Raw genomic sequence first — 22,868 nt, forward strand, 5'->3', positions numbered from 1 at the left:
AGTGACCATTATAGCTTGTGTTTATAAAGGAAAATGTCCACCCTCCCGCAAAGCCACTAACATCTATTTAAACTTATTATCAATAATAACCTAAAACTTTTTTTATTATCATTGCTCTATAATCTTCAAAGATCTTTACAAAATTACCAACAAATTTTGGCATAACTATAAAAATACAGTATAAAATATTTCTGATGTTTTTTTAAAGATTTTATTTATTTATTTGAAAGAGAGAGAGAGAGAGAGAGAGAAACAGCATGAGAGGGGAGAAGGTCAGAGGGAGAAGCAGGCTCCCCGCTGAGCCGGTAGCCTGATGTGGGACTCGATCCCAGGACTCCGGGATCATGACCTGAGCCGAAGGCAGTCGCTTAACCAACTGAGCCACCCAGGCACCCAATATTTCTGATATGTCTTTTGGCTCTTGCCTCAGATTAAGTTTAAGTATGTAGCCAATCTGCATGTGTAGGCTGAGCAGCAATTACCATATTTTATTGAATCTCAGATGCAAGTGACTGAAGGAAGCACCTTTGTTTCATGTTCTATTAAGAAATAAAAACAGGTTGTCAATTACAGTATGGCACACAGTTGGTATCACGATGTGTCCAATTTCAGAAATACAAAAATGTGAAAAAATGTGCATCTCAAAATCAATGAAATATGTCATTTTGTCAAATTCTAAACACTGTTATATGTTTTATTCTCTTCTTTCACATAAATAAGGCATGATTTAGTCAAGCAAAGAAAACTTTATTTCTGCTACATATAACAACATATTGCTCTAAGAAACAACTATTATATTAGTTTTAGCACTGATGTGTGAATTCAAAAATACATGTCAACAATCCGTGCTCCCCAGACAAAACAATGTTGTGCACAGACTATCAGGTATATGAAAAAAAAGCGGTCAACTGTCCACAGGGAGTGCGTCCAGTCACATTTTCAGTCAGTCAGCTGAGGATTATGTCATTATTTAGTCTTTGTTCTGTAGAAAGAACACAACAGAAGTATGAAAATCATCACCTGAAAGGAAATAGCTATTGTATTTAGTATTCCTAAAACATTAGGAATTTCCTTTATTTCAAAATAACCAATTTATCTGCTTACTTAATCATAGATGTCCCCAAATAAGCAAAACCAAACTTACTCAGAAGGATGATGCAAGCAGGTACTGAATTTCTGAAGGGAAAATGCTGTGAATTAATACAAAATCAGGATGCTCTGAAATACTAAAATTTTTATTTTCCTCAAATAGAAAGAGAAACATTTTGTACATTAAACCCACTTCAAAATAGAAGTCAATTACTTTCAAAGTTATATTCTTAGACCAGTTTCTTTTCCTATTTCATAGGTGTAGCTCACTTAATCCTAGGCCTATTTCTCAGAGACAAAAGGAACCAGCCTTTATGAGTGGTGCTTGTCCCTTGAAATCAAGGGAACAAATAAAAAAATGCTGTCCCTTCCAAAGAACTTCAAGTGCTATAATCTGTAAAATTTGGGAAACTCATATTATTTTATTGAACCTCAAAATAATACATTTATTTAATATACCAACAAAGGAGGAGAATCTCATGGAGTCCACAGTAAATAGAAAATCTACAGCAAAAATAAATTTAAAAAACGTGCTGCAACTTGTAAGACATTCAAAACCAATACAGCTGGTTATGTCCTACCATTTTTAGCTAACCTGAACCTACTTTATCTTTGCTCTGAATAGGTACAATGGTTCAATTAAGGGAAAAAGGATAGATTTATATTTTATGAATAGTCATGCTGAAGAATATATAATTCCTCTGATGTAGGGAACGGGATAAATGTACAGCAATTTTACAGGGAAAATGTGGTATTATAATGCTTCATTCGCGAAGCACCAGCTGGCCACATTTTGTATCATTAAACTTTTAGTTTCTGACCATCCTGGTAAGATGACGTGCCAAAGATTCACTGAAATCACCAAGGCAAGAGTTTTAGCTCACACGTGCAAAACATTATTATATTTTATAAGGAATTCTGCTGATTTATTTTCTCTCAATAACCCTATTAAAAAAATCAGCCTCAGAAAGGTGAAGAGATCTGCCCATTCATAGTCAGTTTAACGTTGGAATTAGAATTCCAAGCCAGATCTTCTGATTTTTAAGTTTAATATTTTTATACTATACAAATAATCACTAGGAAAGGCTCAACCACAAGAGTAATTCATGTATTTTCCCCATATTAAGAACTTAGTATTACTATCCTTTTTTAAGGACAAAGATTCTTTGAATAGAAGAATTGTTAGCTATACATTAAAATATTCACAGACACAAACAACACATTTTTGTATGCTATTTTAGAAGATAGCTTGTCTAACCAGAATTCAGGTCTTATCATTTTATTTGTAAATGTAAAAAGACAGTTTTGTTTTAAGAAGGACTTGTTAATTCTTTTTCACTGGCATTTTAATATTTTTACATCATATTGGGTAATGGGAATGAATTTTGTAATTAAATAAAACATTTCAAGACATTTCTAAATTAGGATTATTCATAATGGGCCCAACAGGCATTTCCTATTGCCAACTGCCTTCTAGGAAGGAGGAACTAATCACCTGACTTGTTCTATTAGAAAAAGGGTCATCAGCAGTAAGGATTGAGACAATGCACTCTGATACTTGCTAGTTGCCATAATTGGTCAGAAAGAAAACGGAGGTAAAAGAAATTTGCTTTCAAGTCAGTAACTTCCAAGTCAATCTAAAGTGCTTGCCAACCGCTACCATTTGACCAGCAGTGGACTTGGGAAGCTGGTGTGTGTGGGAACAGGGAAACTCTCAGCTACCCCTGAAGCTCACAATTCATTTCCAGAATAAAAAAACTGAAAGAGTTGAACATTTCTACTTTAAAGAATGTTTCCCTAAGCCATGGAGATATATGTTGACTATCACAGTAAAAGAAAAGTTAAGTTTGATCTCTGAAAACTAAAAGAAAAAGAAATTCATATGGCTGTATGTATCATTATAATAGACAAGAGTTTTTGGTAAATTGGCAGGGTTCCTTTTTCAGTACATATATACACATGTGAGAATACTTTTTGAATGTGTGGTTTTAATGCACAAACTCACAAATACAAGTCCAGAGAAAAACATCTAGGTTCAAAAGGTCCAAAAAGACGTATTATCTGATACTACTTTTTAGACATTTCACTAGTGAGACGTCAAAACACTCTTTATAAAGGTTATTACAAATTACCTTAAGTTATAACTCAAGATATTGACATTAATCCTCTAAGTTAAAAATCTTTAGTACTATTTCAATTTTAAAGTTATATAAACATACGGTAAAAAGTCAAATTCTTAATATTAAAACATTCACAAACAAAAAAACCCACTGTTTAACTTTCTACATTGAAATCTGGTTTTATTTTGTAGAAGAGCAAAAGCATTCTCCCAGTAAACACTGAAAACATTTAAGTTTAAAAAGTTCAAGTTTAAAAAAAAATATTGTGAAATTAACCCAACCTGTGGTTTTATTAGCCAAGCACTAAGTCACAATGCTTTTAACTGACAACTTCCAAATCCCTAAAAAGAAACTCTATACATATTCCTCTTGCTATAATATTTAGCCAACGTGTTTTTAAAACTCAGACTAAAAAGGGCTTACCTCAAGAATCAGTAAGTTCTTTGTCGTTTGTTAGATTCTTCTCTTGGGGAATCCGCCAGCATAACTTTAAGTCTGACTCCATTTAGGATCTTCCCATGTAAAGTAGTAATGGCATCATTTGCGCTTATTCTATCTGCATATTTGGCATACCCCACGTTTTTTCCTGACACAAGGTAAACTTCGATCAGGTTACCAAAACGACTGAAACAAAGTTAAAAAAAAAATCCAATGAAATTGATAAAAATACAACTGTTTAGGTCCAAAAATTGGGGTCCATTCTGGACTCCTCCTCCATTCCTCTCCCCACACCCAATCTTCAAGTCAATCTTCCTTTTCAAACACGTGCTCTATTAGTCAAGTTCTCTTCATTCTCACTCGGGTCTCTTTCCTCATTCAGCTGGTCATTATCTTTTCCTTGGAATGCTCTAAGACCTTCCGCACTTGTTCCCCTGCCCTTTGGGCTTGTCCCTCCCTAATCTATTTTCTACCCTGTCTTTCTAGTGACCTTTCTAAAACAGAGATTTGATCATTTCCTCCCTAAAAATCCCATCCAGGGTGAAGACCAACTCCCTAACATAGCTTGTGGGCCTTTCTTGACATGGGCCTTGTCTTCTCCCACTTCACCCTCCCTCCCAGTCTCTCAAATTTCATACTCTAACCATCTCCTTTCACATTCTCTCTTGCAGAAATAACCCCCCTACCCCCCAAATCCCTGCTTCTCTAGCTAAGTTATTTTTATCTGTCAGGTCTCCATTATACATTGCTTCTTAGAGCTTCAGAAGTAGATGCTCCCCTTAATGTATTTCATAGCCTGGACATTGCTTTTCACAACACCAACCTCAGGAGGTTGTAGTATCCTATTCACTTGTTTGTCTCCTACATGAGATTAGCTCTCAGAGGACAAGAACTATTATGTCTTATTTACATCATATCTTTTGTTTACACAATGTCTCTTGCACTTAGCATGATGACTGCCTGGTGCAAAGGAAATGTTCAAGAAATAAACCACATGAATCAGTTAAATAAGTCAAAATATTTGAACTACTAATGTTTTGTGCAGCTCTTCAATGAGCTTTCTATTTTTTTTTTTTTTTACTTTGCTAACACTGTTATAAGGCAAATAGGAACAAGACCAAAAAGAAAAAAGTTAAGATTAAAGTTCTATTAAAAACACAAAAATAAACAAGAGCCTTCCTTTTTCTACACTTATTATGTACTCTTCCTTACAATCAAGTAATTGTTTACTCAAAATAATCCTTAAGGATCCAACAGAGTGCTGACAAAATAGAAAATGCTACTCTGTTCAGTTGTATTACAATCACTAAGGAAAAGTTATGTAAAAAGAATTCTAGAGGAAAGGTTGACACAGATGTATTTTCTATCAAGAAACAAATGATTTGTCCATTTTATGCATGCAATTTTTCAAAACAATACTGTTTTTTTTTTTAAAATATTTTATTTATTTATTTGACAGAGAGAGAGACACAGCGAGAGAGGGAACACAAGCAGGGTGAGTGGGAGAGGGACAAGCAGGCTTCCCGCAGAGCAGGGAGCCCGATGCAGGGCTCAATCCCAGAACCCTGGGACCATGACCTGAGCTGAAGGCAGACACTTAACGACTGAGCCACACAGGCGCCCCAAAACAATACTGTTTTATGTCTTCAAAACAAAGTAACAGGAAATTCTGTGTGGAGACTTAAGATGTATAAATAATAAAGAAGAGAAAGAAATCATATATTTTAAAAGGTGATATAAATAAGGAATTTTTTAAACTACAGAACAAATCATTTCTATCTGATAAGTAATGGATATAGGAAGTTTAAAGTTTGTGAGAGGGCTTAAATGACTGATTTAAATAAATTATATTATAAACAAAACCTAATGGAATTGAAATCTTACCAGAATATATCCTCTAATACATCTAAAGGTAAAGGATGAGGATTAAACACGATAAAAAGTCTTTCTTTCACAGGAGTTTCAGGAGGGGCTTTTTTTTTGCACGATGGAAGTACAACATCTGTCTGGATTTGAGGCAACTGTGATCCAGAATTTCCTCCAAATTGCTGTTGAAGAGTTAGGTACAAAATAAGAAAAAGAAAAACTGCACTTTAAGGATTTTAAGCCAAGAGCTAAAGAGATCTATATCATGACTTCTATGTGATCTTGTACTGTAGCTCTGAAAATTTTCTTACATAGGCAATAAACAAAAGCCGCATTTATTTTATAGCCTACTGATGTATGATAGAGGTTAAATTCTTACCTACTTACCAGAAATTGCTGCTGACTTGGGTTATTCCACACCATTGATGCAAGCTGTGCTGCTACCATCTGCGTTGCCATTTTTCTGAGAAGACTAAAGATAAGAACTGATAATTTACAGAAAACTAGAAATACTCAATCTCTGACCTGTAACTTATTTTGTGTGACTTCCTCACCCAAGAGGTCAACTGCTTCCTATTCTTATTCTTCAAGTCATACCATGTATACCCAAAGCCCTGCTGTAAACCCTCCTGAGATAGTACTTACTCTGTTGCGTTACTCCCATCATCAATGAAGGAAACACCTATCCGATTCCCAGGAGGGTACTGAAACCCATGTAACTTGTATTTTGCATAAATAGCTGATGCTACGTTGAAATACTGAACCACTCCATGACCTAAAACAAAAGTAGAGAACATCAGGAGTTAAAAAGAACACAGGGTACCCAAAGCCTGTCTTGCCACAAAATCAAACAATATAGAAATAGCCTGTAATCACATAACTAGTTAACAGAGAGTCAAATGGGTCAGAAAACAAAGTTTTCTTATACATATGTGCAAGAGCTGTGTTCCTACAAAGTCTAAACCAGATTTTGGCAAAAATATAAACATGATATTTTAAGGAAAATGTGTAATTATTAGAGTAAGTTCTGTCCAATGAATTTAATTTTAGGATATTGGTGTTTCTTATATGATAGATATACCTAAAGCCAAACAGTTTTTCTTTTGAAATCTGCTTTGAAATTTTAAAATTTTCCCTATCATACTGAGTCGGAAATGAAATGAGAATATATAGCCTGATAAAAGCATACAGTCATCAGGCTTGCTGCAGTGCTAGAGAAAGGAAAAGTGTTATTTATGAAAAAGAAAACGTAGGGAACAGAGGCTCTCAGATTAGAAGTCACATATTTCACATTTCTTTGGCGAGCTTTCAGCTAAGGAAATAGATTTCAATTCAGGAGGGTGATGCTGTAGTGGGGGGATAATTTTATACTGGTGTCCATATGTGGACAGCCTTGTAACACAACCAAAAAGTTTTCATGATATATAACCCATATGTATAATATAATATAATATAATATAATATAATATAGATATATAACCGATATATACAGTATAACCCACTTGAGGGAAAACACTGCTATAATTTCATGTTCCTTTCTAAACCCAAGCACCCCAACATTTTAATGAAAATAAAATTCAGATAGCAAATGAACATATAAAACTCATAGAACTCTATGATGATACCTCTATTAATAAAAAGGTGCCCCAAAACACATATATTTATTTATCAGACACATTCAACCAGAGAAATGATAAAGAAGGTAAAGGAACAAATACATTTCAACATACCAGATAAAAGGGAAAGAAATACAAAATAAATAGAATTATACATAATAACGAATGTGCCAAAAAACACAAAGTGTGTGCCTTAGAGTCAGAATAAAGAATGATAGTCTAAGGTTGGGTTAGGGTTGGAGATGGTCTAAAGTAGGCTCAGATGGGTAGTCGTGCTAAGAGACCAGCGCTGGGTAGAGTAATAGTAAGTGCAAGTGTCTGTGTGAAAAGTGGCACCACTCCAGGCCTGCCAGCCCGATGACCTGACTCACTTTCCTACTTCCCCTTACATCCATAACACCCTGAAAGGACTAAATCGAGTGTATCTATAGTACTAGAAGAGATGCCAAGTATGACTTCTCTATACCACCTCTCCAATTCTCTAAACAAACCAATAAGCTCTTGAGATTTCCTGAGTGCCTACTATGTGCCAGGACTTGCAATAGGTATTTTACATACAGCATTTCTAATTCTTATCTAACCTTGGCATAGAAGGTATTAATAATCCTCTTTTACAGATGAAGAAAGAGAGATTCAGAAAGGATAAGCAAACTGCCAAGGTCTCAGAGCTACATGCCAGTGCTGGGATTTGCATTTTGAGTCTAATGTGAAATGGAATGCCAACCATTTTCCATTATGCCACAATAACTCCATTTTCAAAAAGCCTTAAAAAATTATGAAGATGGTTAAGCCAACACTAGATATTAGGTTTAACCAATTAACTAGTTAATAAGTTCAAATGGCTATTAGAGCCTTGCTTCAGATTTTTAAAAAAGATCTTATTTATTTATTTGAGAGAGAGAACACAAGTGGGCGGGGAGAGGGAGAGGGAGAAGCAGACTCCCCACTTAACAGGGAGCCCGACATGGGGCTTGATCCCAGGACCGTGAGATCAAGACCTGAACCAAAGGCAGACGCTCAACTGACTGAACCACCCAGGTGCCTCAGAGCCTTGCTATAATTAAGACTGGGAAGAAGTAGAGAGAGAAGTAGAGCAATTAGATGCTTGAAATGAAGGGAAGGAGTTTCATTTTGAGGCATAAAACAGGGCGCCTGGGTGGCTCAGTTGGTTAAGTGACTGCCCTCGGCTCAGGTCATGATCCTGGAGTCCCTGGATCGAGTCCCCACATCGGGCTCCCTGCTTGGCAGGGAGTCTGCTTCTCCCTCTGACCCTCCCCCCTCTCATGTGCTCTCTCTCTCTCATTCTCTCTCTGTCAAATAAATAAAATCTTTAAAAAAACAAACAAACAAACAAACAAAAAAGAGAGACACTTAGGGACGAGGAGGAAGCTTTAAGGGTTTTAGAACTTCGCCTAGGGGTGCCTGGGTGGCTCAGTCGTTAAGCATCTGCCTTCGGCTCAGGTCATGATCCCAGGGTCCTGGGATCAAGCCCCGCATCGGGCTCCCTGCTCGGCGGGAAGCCTGCTTCTCCCTCTCCCACTCCCCCTGCTTGTGTTCCCTCTCTCGCTGTGTCTCTCTCTGTCAAATAAATAAAAATCTTTAAAAAAAAAAAAAAAAGAACTTCGCCTAGAATTAATCAGGAGTACAGGGACCCCATCCTGAGGTATTTTGGTTGTACAACTGGAAAGAGAGAACACTCTATATTGTGGGAGTTAAAATATTCTTTAAAAATAAATGACTTGGGGTGCCTGGGTAGCTCAGTCGTTAAGCGTCTGCCTTCGGCTCAGGTCATGGTCCCAGGGTCCTGGGATCAAGCCCCGCATCGGGTTCCCGCTCGGTGGGAAGCCTGCTTCTCCCTCTCCCACTCCCTCTGCTTGTGTTCCCTCTCTCACTGTGTCTCTCTCTATCAAATAAATAAATAAATTCTTTAAAAAAATAAATAAATAAAAATAAATGACTTGTATAAGGGACATATATTCTCAGGGGTTTATTTACTAAGGTATCATTGTATTTGAAAGTTTAAAGCGGAGAAAAAGAAAACATAAAGTTGTCACAGAAAGAGTATCTGACATAAGAAGTGCACTGGAGAAAAGACATTTTAACAAAACACAGTATATTAAAAAATAATAGACATTATTTTACCATAATTAGAATAAGGATCTCGTTGAACCTCGCAGTATTCCAATCCTGGTACTATATCAAAAATACTGAAAAGCTGCTCTTCAGTGAAAGGAACTCTTGATACAACTGACAGGCGTTTGGAGATAGCTTCTTGGCCTCTGTTGTCATTCTTGTCAAAACTTGAATACTCAGATTGTTGTTCTCCAACAATATAAAAAAAGTATATCTTTTAATTTCTATACATTCAACATTTTAGGTACAAGTAAGATGAGCTGTCATTCAGTCCATTGCATTGGACCAAGGCACTGTATTTTGTAGTATGTTCTTGGGCATTAGCACTATCAGAGGGACCAATGGTGAAAAAACAGACAACTCTTCCCACTCCCCTGCCTTTGACACAGAAATATAAGCAGAAATGTGTAGTCTAACTTCAGAGGAATATGTTTAGTATGCAAAACTGCAAAATATGGTACGAGTTTCACCTAAAAGAAAGTTTATGCCAAATAACCTTTATAGGACTTACTTCCATCACTCATTTCTCCCTTTGGCTAACTTCTACTTTCGTCATTCCTCTCCTTTCTCTAGCCCTAATTTTAAAGCAGCAATACCTTAGGGATAAATCTTAGGACTCACACTGAGGGAGGATCAGGATAGGTATCTCATACTTTTTGGTCCTATACAGAAGCAGAAGCTCACTCAAAAAAAGTGGCAGTGATGCAGTTTAGTATTTAGATAATACATAACTAACCATAGAAAACTATAATTGGAATTATTATTTTTTCCTGTTACACATAGAAATATATAATTATATATAATATAAACATATAACTATATTTGTTATACATAAAATATAATATAAATAAATTTATATAATAATTTCCAATTACAGTTTTCTGTTACACATAGTGTTAGATACTAGTTACGCAAGTGTTAAATATTAAGACCATGAGAAGTCATGACAAACTTCTCAAAAAACCCCATATTAACTTTTATTCACTAAGTAAGATTTACAGACTAAAGAATATTTTATGAAATCCAAATCCAATTGTATATACTACTTATACTATTAAAATAAAGGATAGCTTACTCACCAAATGGAAACATATTAACTCTAGGTTCATGTCCCAATGTCTCCTGCCTCATGTTACTATAATAGTCTTGTTCCGAGGATTCAGATGCTTTATTTTTAGGTTCAGCCAAGATTGCCCTAAAACCTGAAAAAGAGAATCTATGACTTTCAAACTTCATAGCAAATTTAACACACCTGCAAATATACTTTATTGCTATGCTTGACTTAGCTTTTAACTGTAATTGTATAAAACAAAATCTATACAAGGGCCATCTGCACCAGACCTACTTCTTGGCTTTTTGGAAGATGGCAAAGAATAAATAAAAAGCGCAAGAATCTCAAGTTATGGGTCAATGTAGACATGAAAGATCAGCAATTCTATCTTATCCTTTCCAGTCTCCCCGCTATTACAAAAAATATCATGGCTCGTTCTCCCTGGTTCAGCATCAAAATCCTATAGGGCTCTTTACATTCAACCTGTTAGCAAGACTCTTCCTTTGAAATACACTTACAAGATGTTATCTTTTACTCCAATTTCTTTGCCTTTGTTTCTAAGTCAGATTCCCTTCAATTAATTACAACTCTTTAAGTGGTCTCTTTGCCTCTGGATCAAAGGTTTTAAGTAGGGGCTCAAAGATGAGCTTCAAAAAGTGGGAAGGTTCCATGAACTCTCTGAAACTTTAAACAAAATGCTTATGTGTATGTGCATATGGGCATATTTCAAAGGAGAAGGTTCATAGCTTACAACATACTATGCAGTGGCTCGTAAAAGGATAAAACCAGTCACTTCGAATTCTTTCTCTGGAAATCCATCCTTGAAACTGTGGTTAGATCAACTGTCCTAATAGTTATTTTTCTCCTTTTAAAACAATCTACAAGGGAATCCTAACTGAGGTTGAACTGTTTATAACCTCCCATATATGGTGCCAATGTATCTAGTTAACTTTGTCTCCTAATTTCTCAACAGGATTATTACGCTTTCTTCAGACTGTTCCTTTCACAGTATTAAGCAAAGACATGTTTACTCCTAGCTCTGTGCCTTTGCTAAAACTGCTCTCACCCTCTGTCCTGCCTACTCTATACCAGATGTCAATCCAACCTCTAGAGGTGTTCTCATGCTCACAGTGCACTTGTTTCTCACCACTGTTGGACCATACCACACATTTTCTAACATTTTCTCATTTGGCAAATTTTTATTGAGTCTATTAAAAATGGCAGTATCTTTGATAGAGATCTCAATAAATCTTTATAGAGGGCCTAACTAACTGTACTAGGTACTAGGAATGACAGAAACAGACAAATAAAACATACTCCCTGCTTTCAAAGAGCCTTTTAAAAATTCTTTTATTCTTTTTTTTTTTTTTAAAGATTTTATTTATATATTTGACAGAGACAGACACAGCGAGATAGGGAACAGAAGCAGGGGGAGTGAGAGAGGGAGAAGCAGGCTTCCCGTGGAGCAGGGAGCCCGATGCGGGGCTCGATCCCAGGACCCTGGGATCATGACCTGAGCTGAAGGCAGCCGCCTAACGACTGAGCCACCCAGGCGTCCCTCTTCTATTATTCTTTAACTATTTTTTGTCTATTAGATCTTGGCTACCCAATATAATTAAATTCCTTAAAAGCTATATATTTATTCCCTTTGTATCTTTTTACTTAACATATTGCTGAGTATACCATAGGTACTCAATTAATGCTGGTTGACTGAGAAATTTAGAAGGATCTGAGAGGAAATTTTGGTATGTATCTTAGGGTCATTTAAGGAGGGCACGTTCTGCATGGAGCACTGGGTGTTATACGAAAACAGTGAATCGTGGATCACTACATCAAAAACTAATGATGTATTGTATGGTGACTAACATAACATAATAAAATAAAATAAAAAAAAAGAATTCTACTGATTAGCAATAATTCTTTCCAGTACATATAGATCTTTATAATATCCTAAAACCTACTAATTTAATTATTCCTCATTTCTCAAGGTCAATATAACCAGGAGTATGACAACAAAGGATATTTTCCTTGGCTTCTTTAAAATTCTTATTCTTCATTATATATATACCAGCAATAGCAAAAGATCCAATTAATATCACTCTAGCTCACAATTAACCCAATATATATTTAGTTACCTATGTGGCAAATATTACACTAAGTCTCAACCTTAACCTTTATGTTTATTAGTATATACTTAATTCTATTTAAGGTTTAGGTTAAATATGAACAAATATAACAGAAAACTGGAGTTCTTTTTTTTAATATAAAGAAAAAATATTCTTTAAAAAAGCCTGAAAGGGTAAGTCAATTTTTTAATACTTAAAAATTTTAAATTACTATAGAAATAATAACCAAAATGTGGCAACACATTTTCACTTATTAAATTAATGCAATTGCTCATATTTCTCTTCAGGACAGTGCCTCAATGAAAACTTAATCACAGCCCCCAAATAATTTTCATCTTAGGTATATACATATATTTAAACTCCCATTGCTAGGATTAAATTAGCAGGTATGGTTATTAGCAAAACCAAGTGTTAAATTCAGTTATTTAGAATAATTAAAAGTTTTTAAGAAGTCTTTAGTATGTTAAATGAACATATCCTTACTTCGATCACAGTTTTCTATTGCTTGGGCAGCTTGTGATGGTTTTAAGTATCGAACATAACCCAAACCTTTACTTTCTCCAGTTACTTTATTCTTAATAATGCTGCAATACTCGATATCTCCATACACCTATGAGAGTTAAAAGAAATGATCTTAGAGGAGTCAAAATCAATAACTGAACAGATTATTTCAGAACTTAAAGTTTATTTGTGTCCCTTATTGGCAAAACTAGAAATGAGAATTAGAATTTACAGCCATTTTTAATAACAGAATCCAAATGTCACAAACTAATGAGGCACTAGAAAAAAAACCATACTAACGATACAGGCAAATAATAACATAACCAAAATAATGATGATTTTCATTTTCATCTTCTGAGCATTTGCTTTACATATATTATCTTACTGCTACAAAAGTCCTTTAAGGATATATGTATAATACGTATGTGTGTATGTATATATGTATGTATATGTATATATACACAATATATTATAATTTGTATATCTATATATATTATATTATTTCACAGACAAGGAAACTGGGTCTTTGAGAAATCAAATAATTTGCCCATGTCATGGAGGGCGAGTAAGAATGTGTACATGGTTTGGAAAGCTCCAAAGTCTTGCTCAGTGGTGATTACAAGCTGGAATTGAACCTTCCATATTCAAATCTTAGTTCAGTCCCTTATGAACTGAGTAGTTTAGTTATCTTCTCTGTGCCTATCTCTTTACCTGTTAAATGGGGCTAAAAGTTGTACCTACTTCAAAGGGTTATTTTAAGAGTTAAATGAACTAATAGACCTAAAGGGTCTGGGACACACTAAACACTAGCTACAGCTGTCTGCCTTCTAACAGGACATAACTGATTATGTATTCTTTTGAAGAGGAGCCTCTCAAAGTGTATCACTAAAACACACTGACGTACTCAGAAAGTCAATTCTCTATGTGAAAAATATGGGTAAAAGTTTACTTTTAATGTTGGTAGAAATATGGGATATAAATTCTTAGTATTTATTTTTTTAAAGATTTTATTTATTTATTATTTAGAGAGAGACAGTGTGTGTGTGTGAGCAGGGGGAGGGGCAGAGAGGGAGAGAGAAAATCTCCAGCGGACTCTGAGCTGAGTGTGGAGCCATATGCAGGGCTCCACCTCACGACCCTGAGATCATGACCTGAGCCAAAATCAAGAGTCAGATGCTTAACCAACTGAGCCACCCAGGTGTCCCCTTAGTGTTTATTTTTTATTTTATAAAAGTCTCACATAACCACTTAGCTACTTAATTATTATACATTTGGATAAAAATGTCATATTTGTTCACTCAGAAAAAGATAAAAATTTATAAATATATAAGACAAAAACTTCTTTCTTACTATTGGAAGAAGTATGGAATATATATTTTTGGTAGTTGTTATTTTTGAGATATTTTATTCAACTCTTATTTGGGGTAGGACAGAGAAAGTTTGAAAATTACTTTTCACTGTTTGTTTCTTTTCTTTCTTGCTTGTTGCCCACCTGATTCTGATTCATAATGTTGGGAAACTTAGTAGAAAAAGGATAAAAAATTACAACTCAAAACAATTTAAGAATTGCTTTTTAATAATTTTTGTGATATCACATATATAAAAATCAATGGCTAAAAAGATTTAAAATTCTCTTCAAATTTCATGGACTATAATCTTGCTATATGGTTCAGAGCTGTAGTTTTTTTTTCCTTTTAATAGAACTCCTTCAAAGGCTTAATTTTAGGACAAAAATTCTATAAAGGATGAGCCTTTCTGCGAATAAGTACATCTACATGCCACAAGCTTATAATCAATACTAGATAATACAGTTGACACACTCAGGCTTCCTTGACTCCCCTCTATATGAGAGCAACAGAGTGGTGAGAGGGTACTTGGAAGGTGTAAAGACCAAGAGCAGGTTCCACCACCTACAAGGTATGCAACCTAATTTAAAACTCCGGGCTTTATGCTTTATTTTCCTGAATCTGTGTTTTCCTTTTATGGGGGAAAATACCATCATTAATATTTCCCAGTTTTTATGTTTTTTTTTAAGTTAGTTTATTCTAAGTTTAATATTTTAAAACTAGATGGAAATAGATGATTTAAAAACAGTTCCTTAATTCTCTACCACCAATCTAATCATCTAACTCAAACAACACTTAAGATTTAATAACTATACAACCAATTTAGGATTTTAAGTTACCACAGATGCTAGCTGATTAGAAAACATAAGTACCTTAAATTTTTCCCGCAGATCTTCTTCTGTGTAGGACTTTGGTATCATAACAAATATTCTCGTAAGTTCTTCATCTTCAACATCGCGGTGACTTCCAGATGATCGGGACTGAGCAATGAAAACCTAAGAAACAAACAAAATCCAAAAAATAATATAAAAAAAATCAGTTAACTGCTTTCCTATTTCTTAAGTATACTTACTTCATTATTAGTGTGAGATTCATGTTAGGTTAAACACAATGTAACAGCGTTTTGTCAAAAGTTTTTTTAAAGCAATCTTTACTGCAATGACATTTTATATGAGATAATACCAATGTCTGCATTTATTTTTGCACTTTTGTCTGCCAAGAGGAAGTCAGTGCATTGAAAAAGAATGTATACTCTGTAGTTGCTGAACACAGTGTCTAATAAATGCCAATTACAGTCGATTGATAGTATTATTTAAATACAGATTTTTACTGATTTTGTCTAGTTGTTTTATCAGATACTAAGAGAGGAGTATAAAAACCTGATTGCAAATTTATCTTTCTCCTTTTAGTTCTATCAGTAATGCTTCATGTATTTTGAAGCTGTATTACTGGCTGCATAAACATGTGGGATTGTTATGTACTTTTTGACTGATATTCTTATTCCTATGAGATTGCCCTATCTCTGTTAATACTCTTTGTGTTGAAGACCATTTTGTATGACATCACACAAGCTTTTTTTTTAAAATATTTTACTTATTTATTTGACAAAGAGAGAGATAATGAGAGCAGGAACACAAGCAGGGGCAGTGGGAGAGGGAGAGGGAGAAGCAGGCCTCCCGTGGAGCAAGGAGCCCGATGCGGGGATCATGACCTGAGCCGAAGGCAGACGCTTAACGACTGAGCCACCCAGGCGCCCCTCACACAAGCTTTTTCTATCCTTTAACTTTCAACCACTTTGTATCTTTATGTCTCTTTTAAATAGTATTTAGTTTGGTCTTTCTTTTTTTATAAATCCTGATAATCTCTGCCTTTAATTGGCACATTAAGTCTACTTATGTTTAATGTAATTATTGCTATAGCTGGGTTTAAGTCTAGAATGTCATTATTTTTAATTGTTTTCTTCTAATATTAACCTTTAAAAAAGGTAACATAACCATATTCTGGATCATCTTAGGGACCATCCAAATTATTTATGTGAGCAAGAAAATGCACAGGACTACCTGACGCTCCATTTTCTACTATTAGCAATTTAGTTTTACTGAAACATCATCTGTGACATTAGATTACTTAGATTTATTACTTGGATTATGATACTAGGTTGTTACTTATTACTTTATAAAACTGTTTTGGTTTTATATTATCCTAGAGGAATGTTAAAATCTCTAATTAGGATTGTGGATTTGTACAGAGCTATAAGGATAAGAATTTTAATGACTAGTTTTGTTTTTTTATAAATTAAAGACGTAATAAAATTAATATAAATCACCACACAAAGCCCTTAAGGTTTCTTTTTTCTTCTACTTTAAAGGGAGGGCTGTATACCATTCAAGTATGAGAAAACCTCAACTTATGGAATTCCAGAGTAGGAGGCAGCAACCCAAAGGACAGAGAACTTATAAAGCCATGGGATTTCAAAAGTATGAAACAGAAGATCATATGTTTGCTTAGAAAACAGCTGTCATAGAGGTATAGGACCTCGTTGACAAGATACAGCTGGAGACATATTCCTAGAGTCTACTGTTACTTCAATAAACTTACACTAGCAGTGTATGAGGTATTAGTAACAGAGTACTGAGCAATACAGAAACGACCCACTAGAAAGTCAGTCTAGTGGACGTATCACTAATGAATGATCAATAGAAAAATAAAATAGGAAACCTTTACGAATATGGGAAGATACTGGGGGAAAAGAAAGAGACTCAAGTTAAGATTTGAGACTGGAGGTGTCATCAGATCACAAATTTCTAAATTTTAGAAGTCTAGAGTGTTTCAAATTTCCAATAAGGCAGGCAGCGTCTGAGCAGAACACATGTATAATAATTAACCACCTAATGGAGATTTCTCCTAAGACTTTATGTTCAGACTACAGACTAAATAAGAGGCATTCTTGCAAAGCTGAAAACCAAAACTTTACCACTTTCCTCCAGATAATGTAGTTGGTCACAGAATAACTCTTACTTAGCCAATCTTTCCTGGCTGCAGGCCCAGGGCTATAATTTTCTTATGTGTCTTATAGATCCTTTGGAACTTTGCAAAAGCAAACTACATGAGAAAAGTTGAAGCTGAATTAATTTAACGGGAAATACAGAGAAAACAAAAAGAAACACAAAGAAACTACATTCCAGTGAAAGACAGACCAAACTGAACCTGCTGAAGAATGAACTTAGACTGTCTAGCTCGATCCTGTAGTGCAACAAACTTCTGGCTGAAACTGAGTGGACCAAAACGTGGAAAACAACTTAAACTTGAATTATTTTGGGGAGTAGCTTCTCTGCGGCCAAAAGGGAGGGTACATTTCAGTGATGGGACTTTTACTTCTCTTGTAGGAATTTAATTAAGGAAAGGGGATTATATAGGTTTGAGATTTGGGGCACTTTTTGGGTTGCCCACAGAGCTCTGGTTATACTCAAAAGTATAAAAAAACCCCTGGGCTAATTTAATTAGAAGGAGATACAAATTACCAATCTAGGACAGGAGTCAGCAAACCACAGCTTCCTGTTTTTCTACAGCCCATGATCTAAAAATTGTTTTTACATTTTTAAAGGGCTGTTAAAAACACCGAACATGTCACAGAGACTGTATGTGGCTCACAACACCTAAAATATTTACTATCTGTCCTCCTACAGAAAAGTTTGTCAACCCCTGATCTAGCATATGCTGTTGCCTTACAATTCATTTTACTGATGATCTGTTCTGCTCCATTTCAGAGAGTTGGGGAGGTGGAAATAAAGGGAATGTCTATGGTGGTCTACTGTATTGCTGGTATACTCCTATGCTCCTTCTCTTTTGTGGATGGAGATATAGGGAAGACCTCAGAGACTGAAATATCTTTTAGTCTTTCATTTATGTCAGTATTAATAATATTCTTACCAGTTTTCTGTAGTAAATGGGAGGAATAAAAGGGGGAAAAAAAGTCGAGGGAAAAGAGAATTTTGTGGAAGTCTCCAACAGAATTACATACACAGCAACTATTTCTACAGGACAGGTGAGGGTACACTTTAAGCAACTGTCAGATAGATCCTCAGGATTGGGTCCTGAACTGAGTTCACTGCCAGTAAGGAATGACATTTTGGCTACTACTGACCATAAGGATATATTGAGGGCCTACCTTTTGCCAAGCACTGTGCTAAAAGCATAGATGAAGTCAAATAACTCTCAAAATCACCCTTCCTGCCACATGTCAGTTATCTTAATTTTACACAAGTGAGGAAAGAATATAAATACCTCCAGGGTGAACCAAGAGTATACAAAGAAGCATTTAATAACAATACCACTACACTACCATCACAATGATTTGGCTCTTCTTAAGGCAGTTTACTTTGGTTGCTTTCAAAGAAAAGTGGCAATAACAAAACGTATGCCATTACTACTTTCACAAAAAGGGCTTAGTTAAGAGGATTGTTAAAAATCACAATGGTGTGACAAATATACAATAGCAGCAGTTTTAGTCACCTTGACTCAAACATTATATACATGTACACTTTCGTCTGGTACTGGGCAAACGCCCAACACCAGAGAGGCCACAGTTTAATACACCTTTATCAAGTTGTTAAGCTCAGTACCAACCTGAAGAAAAGCAAAAAAAAAAAAAAAAAAAAATCTGTTTTTATACATGGTACACGGGGTTATGAGAGAGGCGGTTCAGAGGTGGGCCGTGGAGTCCAGAGCTGCGTAGTGGTGACGGCCGGAGTGGAGGGAGGCCCAGTCAGCTCTGCAGCTGAAGTCGGGGCGGACGTTCTTTCCGCACCGTCCAAACCCCCGCACCCCTTTCTCGAACGCCATCCTCCCGCCCCCGGAATGCCAGGCGCTGCCCAGTCCGCCCCAAAGAGGTGCTGTACTACCCTGACCCCACGCTGACACAGCTTCAGGTGCAGGGAGGCCCCATCCCTTCCCACTCCCGCGGGTACCCCAACCCCGGCACCTGCACCTTGATGGGCTTGGTGTCATTGGGGCTGAGGCATTGGCCGTGCATCTCCTCCATGGCCCTGCAGGCCTGCGAGCTGCGGGCAAACTTGACGAAGGCGATGCCCTTGGACTCCTTGGTGTGCTTGTCCCGCACCACCCAGATGTCCTGGATCTCGCCGAAGGGCGAGAAGCGCTCCCTCAGCACCGACTCGGGAGTGTACTTGCTGATCACCAGAAAGATGCGGCTGTTGGGGGGCTCGTCCAGGCTGTCCACGCCCGGCCGGAAGCCTCCGCCGCTCGCACAGCTGCCTGCTTCGTCCATGGTGCTCCACCCCGGCGCGGGAGGCAGGCCCGGGTCCCCTTCAGGTCTCCTCCTTTCCGCCGCGCCCGCCACCGCCGCTTTGCACACCCAGCCGTTGTGGGTCCGGCGCTCCGCTTCCGGAAGACGCAAGAGTCGGGCGCCTGGCGCGGTCCGGCAGTGCCTGGTGCCAGCTTCCGGGGAGCTGCCTGCAGCGCCCCCTGGCGGTCCGGGGGGTGGGGAGACCGACCCAGTCCGGGAGTCCAATCCCGCGGAAAGGAGGCTCAGACTCAGGTGTGCCATCCGCATTCCCTGTGGCCAGAACAGCCCTGTCTGGTGCACAGGCTTTCCCAGCGCTGGCTTCATTCCCATCCCTAGAGCCCAAGCATTCTTCCCCCAAAGTTTGCCATCTTGGACATAAGCTCAATCGAAGACCATTACAGGATAAAGTTAAAAACCCTATAGCCTTTAGAGCTATAAAGAACTTCTGAGATAATCCAATTCCAGCCTCATTTGTTGAGAAAATTGGGGTGAGGAAATCGAGGCCCTTGGAATAGCCAAAGATAATAGGGGTACAAATAACAGAGCCAAAACCAGAACCATCTCTGTCCGCTGATCTGCTCAACTCCCACAGGCACCCCTGGGGATTTGAAGGCTGAAAGGGTGGACTGCTCAGCTCTAGGACTAGGAGAAATCTTAATGGCAAGCAAAGTGGGAATGCATACTTACTTCTAAGACTTCTGTTATAGGAGACTTGAGGAGAGGTAGTGGGAAACTAGGAGAAATCCAGAAACAAGATCTGGATTTTGTAGTGGAATTAGAATAAAATGAAAAGAATGAAACAGAAAAGTGGTCCAGGAGCAGAGCTCTTTGAAAGTTCAAGTCCAGGCTGCTAAGATCTGGGTTGCTTTGAACTTAAACAGATAAATACTATTTATTGTGTGCCACCTGCGTGTCAGCTCTGTGTAAGGAGCTAGACACAACAATAAGGAAAAGGAAAAACATGATCCCTGCCCTCAGAGAGCTTTCTTTCTATTGTGGAAAACTTACATGTAAATATATAGTGCAAAATAATGTCTGATTGTGTTAAATGGTTTCGCCACTGAATTGTATGTTTGGACAAGTCACTTCATATTTCCAACTTCAGTTTCCTCAGCTGCAAGGAGAAATAGTATTACCCACTAAATGGGGTAGTTGTTAAACTCAGTTAATTCATCCATTTATTTGAGGACTAAATGTTTTTGACTGTCTACTATGTGTTGGGCACTGTGCTATATTCAAGCGATATAGTATTAAACAAAATGATCATTCTCTTTCTCTTACGAAGTTAATAGATTGAGTTTGTATACTTAGGATTTTATGAGATAATATATATGGAGCTCATAGCTTAGGGATCAAATGAGATAATATGTGTACAATGGAACAATGGAGATGAATTTTCTTGTTCCCTTTGACTAGGGTATCCATTCCCCCACTTTTGATATTGTACACTTGTATGACAGCAACTAAGAGTCAGGGATTGTGGGTTCTCACTCTGGCTTTAGCATAACAAGATTATGATAATTTCTCCTTGCTTTACATCCTGTATCTGTGGAGTAAGGACTCTGTTTACCCTGGAGCTTAGCAAGTCAAGGAAGTATCTTGTTTTAACTTTCCACTTCTCTTTGTCTTACCCAGATCAATCAAAGTGAATGAAAACAATGTGGCAATGTTAATAATTTTATTGATGTGAGAATTTGAAGATTCTAGCAACACTATTTGCACACCAGTGCCACCTAGTGGAAAATGTATAATTTTCTTGAACTGTACAGACTGGGCAATTTTCATTCTTTGTGAAACAAAATTACTGATTGGTATGCTGAAAATTTGAGGCTGATGTTTAGAGCAGTTAATTTCTTTTCTTAAAGAAGAGATAAAAGATGAATAAAACAAAACCAGGAAGAGAAATATCGGGAGATGCTAGGAAAGCAAAATTTCTTTATCAATCATGTGAAATAACCACATATGCAAGGAAAATAATAAATTTACTTTCTCTAATGGCTTTATGACTTCTCCATCCATTTATTTTAAACAGTTTTCTTGAGATACAATTCATATATCATACAATTCATCCATTTAAAATGTTCAATTAAATGGTTTTTAGTATGTTCACAGCATTGTGCAACCATCACCACAATCAACTATAGAACATTTTTTATCACTCGATAATGATAGTTTTGCCATATGTCAAATCATATAAAATCATATTTGAACATGAAACACATGTAGCTAAAACAGCTAAAAATTCTGAGGTTTGAAACAATGATTATTAATTGGTGTTATAGTAGAGAAAAGATGTGCTGTGCATTAGCAGATTAAATTTTTTCAAGGCTTGGGGTGCCTGGGTGGCTCAGTCGTTAAGCGTCTGCCTTCGGCTCAGGTCATGATCTCAGGGTCCTGGGATTGAGCCCCACATTGAGCCCCACATCGGGCTCCCTGCTCAGCGGGAAGCCTGCTTCTCCCTTTCCTTCTCCCGCTGCTTCTGTTCCCTCTCTCTCTGTGTCTCTCTCTGTCCAGTAAATAAATAAAATCTTAAAAAAATTTTTTTCAAGGCTTTACAACATGTAGCCTATAATGTACAATTATTAGAATGATAACACTTGTTGATTTCACATGAAATCATTTTCCCTTGATGTTTTTCTTCCAAAATTCTTAATAAATTTCTTTTTTAAAAAAACAAGAGATGACATTGTTACTTATTTTTGAAATGCAAGGAGAAAATCATAAATTCTTGTCATTGTTTTCCAAAAGTTCTCAAACTATGATATAATTACAATGATATTTACTGGTTATCAATATTAGTCTTCATACATTATATTTAAGTAAAAATGTTTTGCCATATTTGAAATTTTTAAATAGCCTTTACCACTGATATGTATTGGTGATCAATTAGTAATTTTCAGATTGTTCTGTATGAATAAGGTCCAGAGTGTCCATTTTTTCCAGCTGTAAGGCTACTAGCTACTAATAATGTATTCATGCACCTACACTGGCATGTGGAAGGCACTAGAGAAATGGTAATCTCCTTCCTTTTCTTGAGTTTGCATGTCTTTGTTTGAGTTTGAGAATAATATTTAACACCTGATTCCCCCCCTCCCTCCAACCTGGTCCTTTTCATTCAACTTTTTTTTTAAAGATTTTATTTGTTTATTTGAAAAAGAGAGAGAGAGAGCACAAGCAGGGGGAGTGGCAGAGGGAGAGAGAGAAGCAGGCTCCCCACTGAGCAGATAGCCCAACTGGGGCTCGATCCCAAGACCCTGGGATCATGACATGAACCTAA

General features: G+C 36.7%; 1 protein-coding gene across 4 annotated transcripts; it reads right to left on the reverse strand.

The window, feature by feature from the left end:
- Positions 1-726: 726 nt before the first annotated feature.
- Positions 727-19,703, reverse strand: RBM45 (RNA binding motif protein 45). 4 transcript variants are annotated; one of them, XR_012375078.1, is made up of 11 exons: positions 19,268-19,703; positions 15,159-15,281; positions 12,923-13,049; positions 10,342-10,464; positions 9,272-9,451; positions 6,159-6,288; positions 5,901-5,985; positions 5,532-5,695; positions 3,633-3,833; positions 1,145-1,190; positions 727-982 (listed from the first exon to the last, which is right to left on the reverse strand). XR_012375078.1 is itself a non-coding variant. In XM_073881981.1 (11 exons), the coding sequence occupies exons 1-9, from the start codon at positions 19,571-19,573 to the stop codon at positions 3,641-3,643; spliced, it is 1,431 nt and encodes a 476-aa protein (XP_073738082.1). In that variant the 5' UTR covers positions 19,574-19,703; the 3' UTR covers positions 727-982; positions 1,145-1,176; positions 3,633-3,640. The 4 variants fall into 4 exon arrangements, 3 of the variants coding, with proteins under 3 accessions (XP_073738082.1, XP_025705285.1, XP_025705304.1); XM_073881981.1 differs by having other exon boundaries at positions 1,145-1,176; XM_025849500.2 differs by lacking the exon at positions 1,145-1,190 and having other exon boundaries at positions 19,268-19,702.
- Between the last annotated feature and the right edge of the window lie 3,165 nt (positions 19,704-22,868).

The sequence above is a fragment of the Callorhinus ursinus genome, unplaced genomic scaffold (assembly GCF_003265705.2).
Source record: "Callorhinus ursinus isolate GAN/ISIS: 27379988/994484 unplaced genomic scaffold, GSC_fseal_2.0 scaffold2, whole genome shotgun sequence".
Classification (NCBI taxonomy): domain Eukaryota; kingdom Metazoa; phylum Chordata; class Mammalia; order Carnivora; family Otariidae; genus Callorhinus; species Callorhinus ursinus.

Excerpts from the sequence above, each read along its gene's own strand:
- RBM45 (XM_073881981.1), bottom strand. The coding sequence starts at position 19,573 with ATGGACGAAGCAGGCAGCTGTGCGAGCGGCGGAGGCTTCCGGCCGGGC. Across the intron at positions 10,465-12,922 it reads AATAGAAAACTGTGATCGAA|GTTTTAGGGCAATCTTGGCT; the intron begins GTAAGGATATGT and ends TCTCTTTTTCAG. Across the intron at positions 5,986-6,158 it reads GATGGGAGTAACGCAACAGA|TCTTCTCAGAAAAATGGCAA; the intron begins GTAAGTACTATC and ends TCTTATCTTTAG.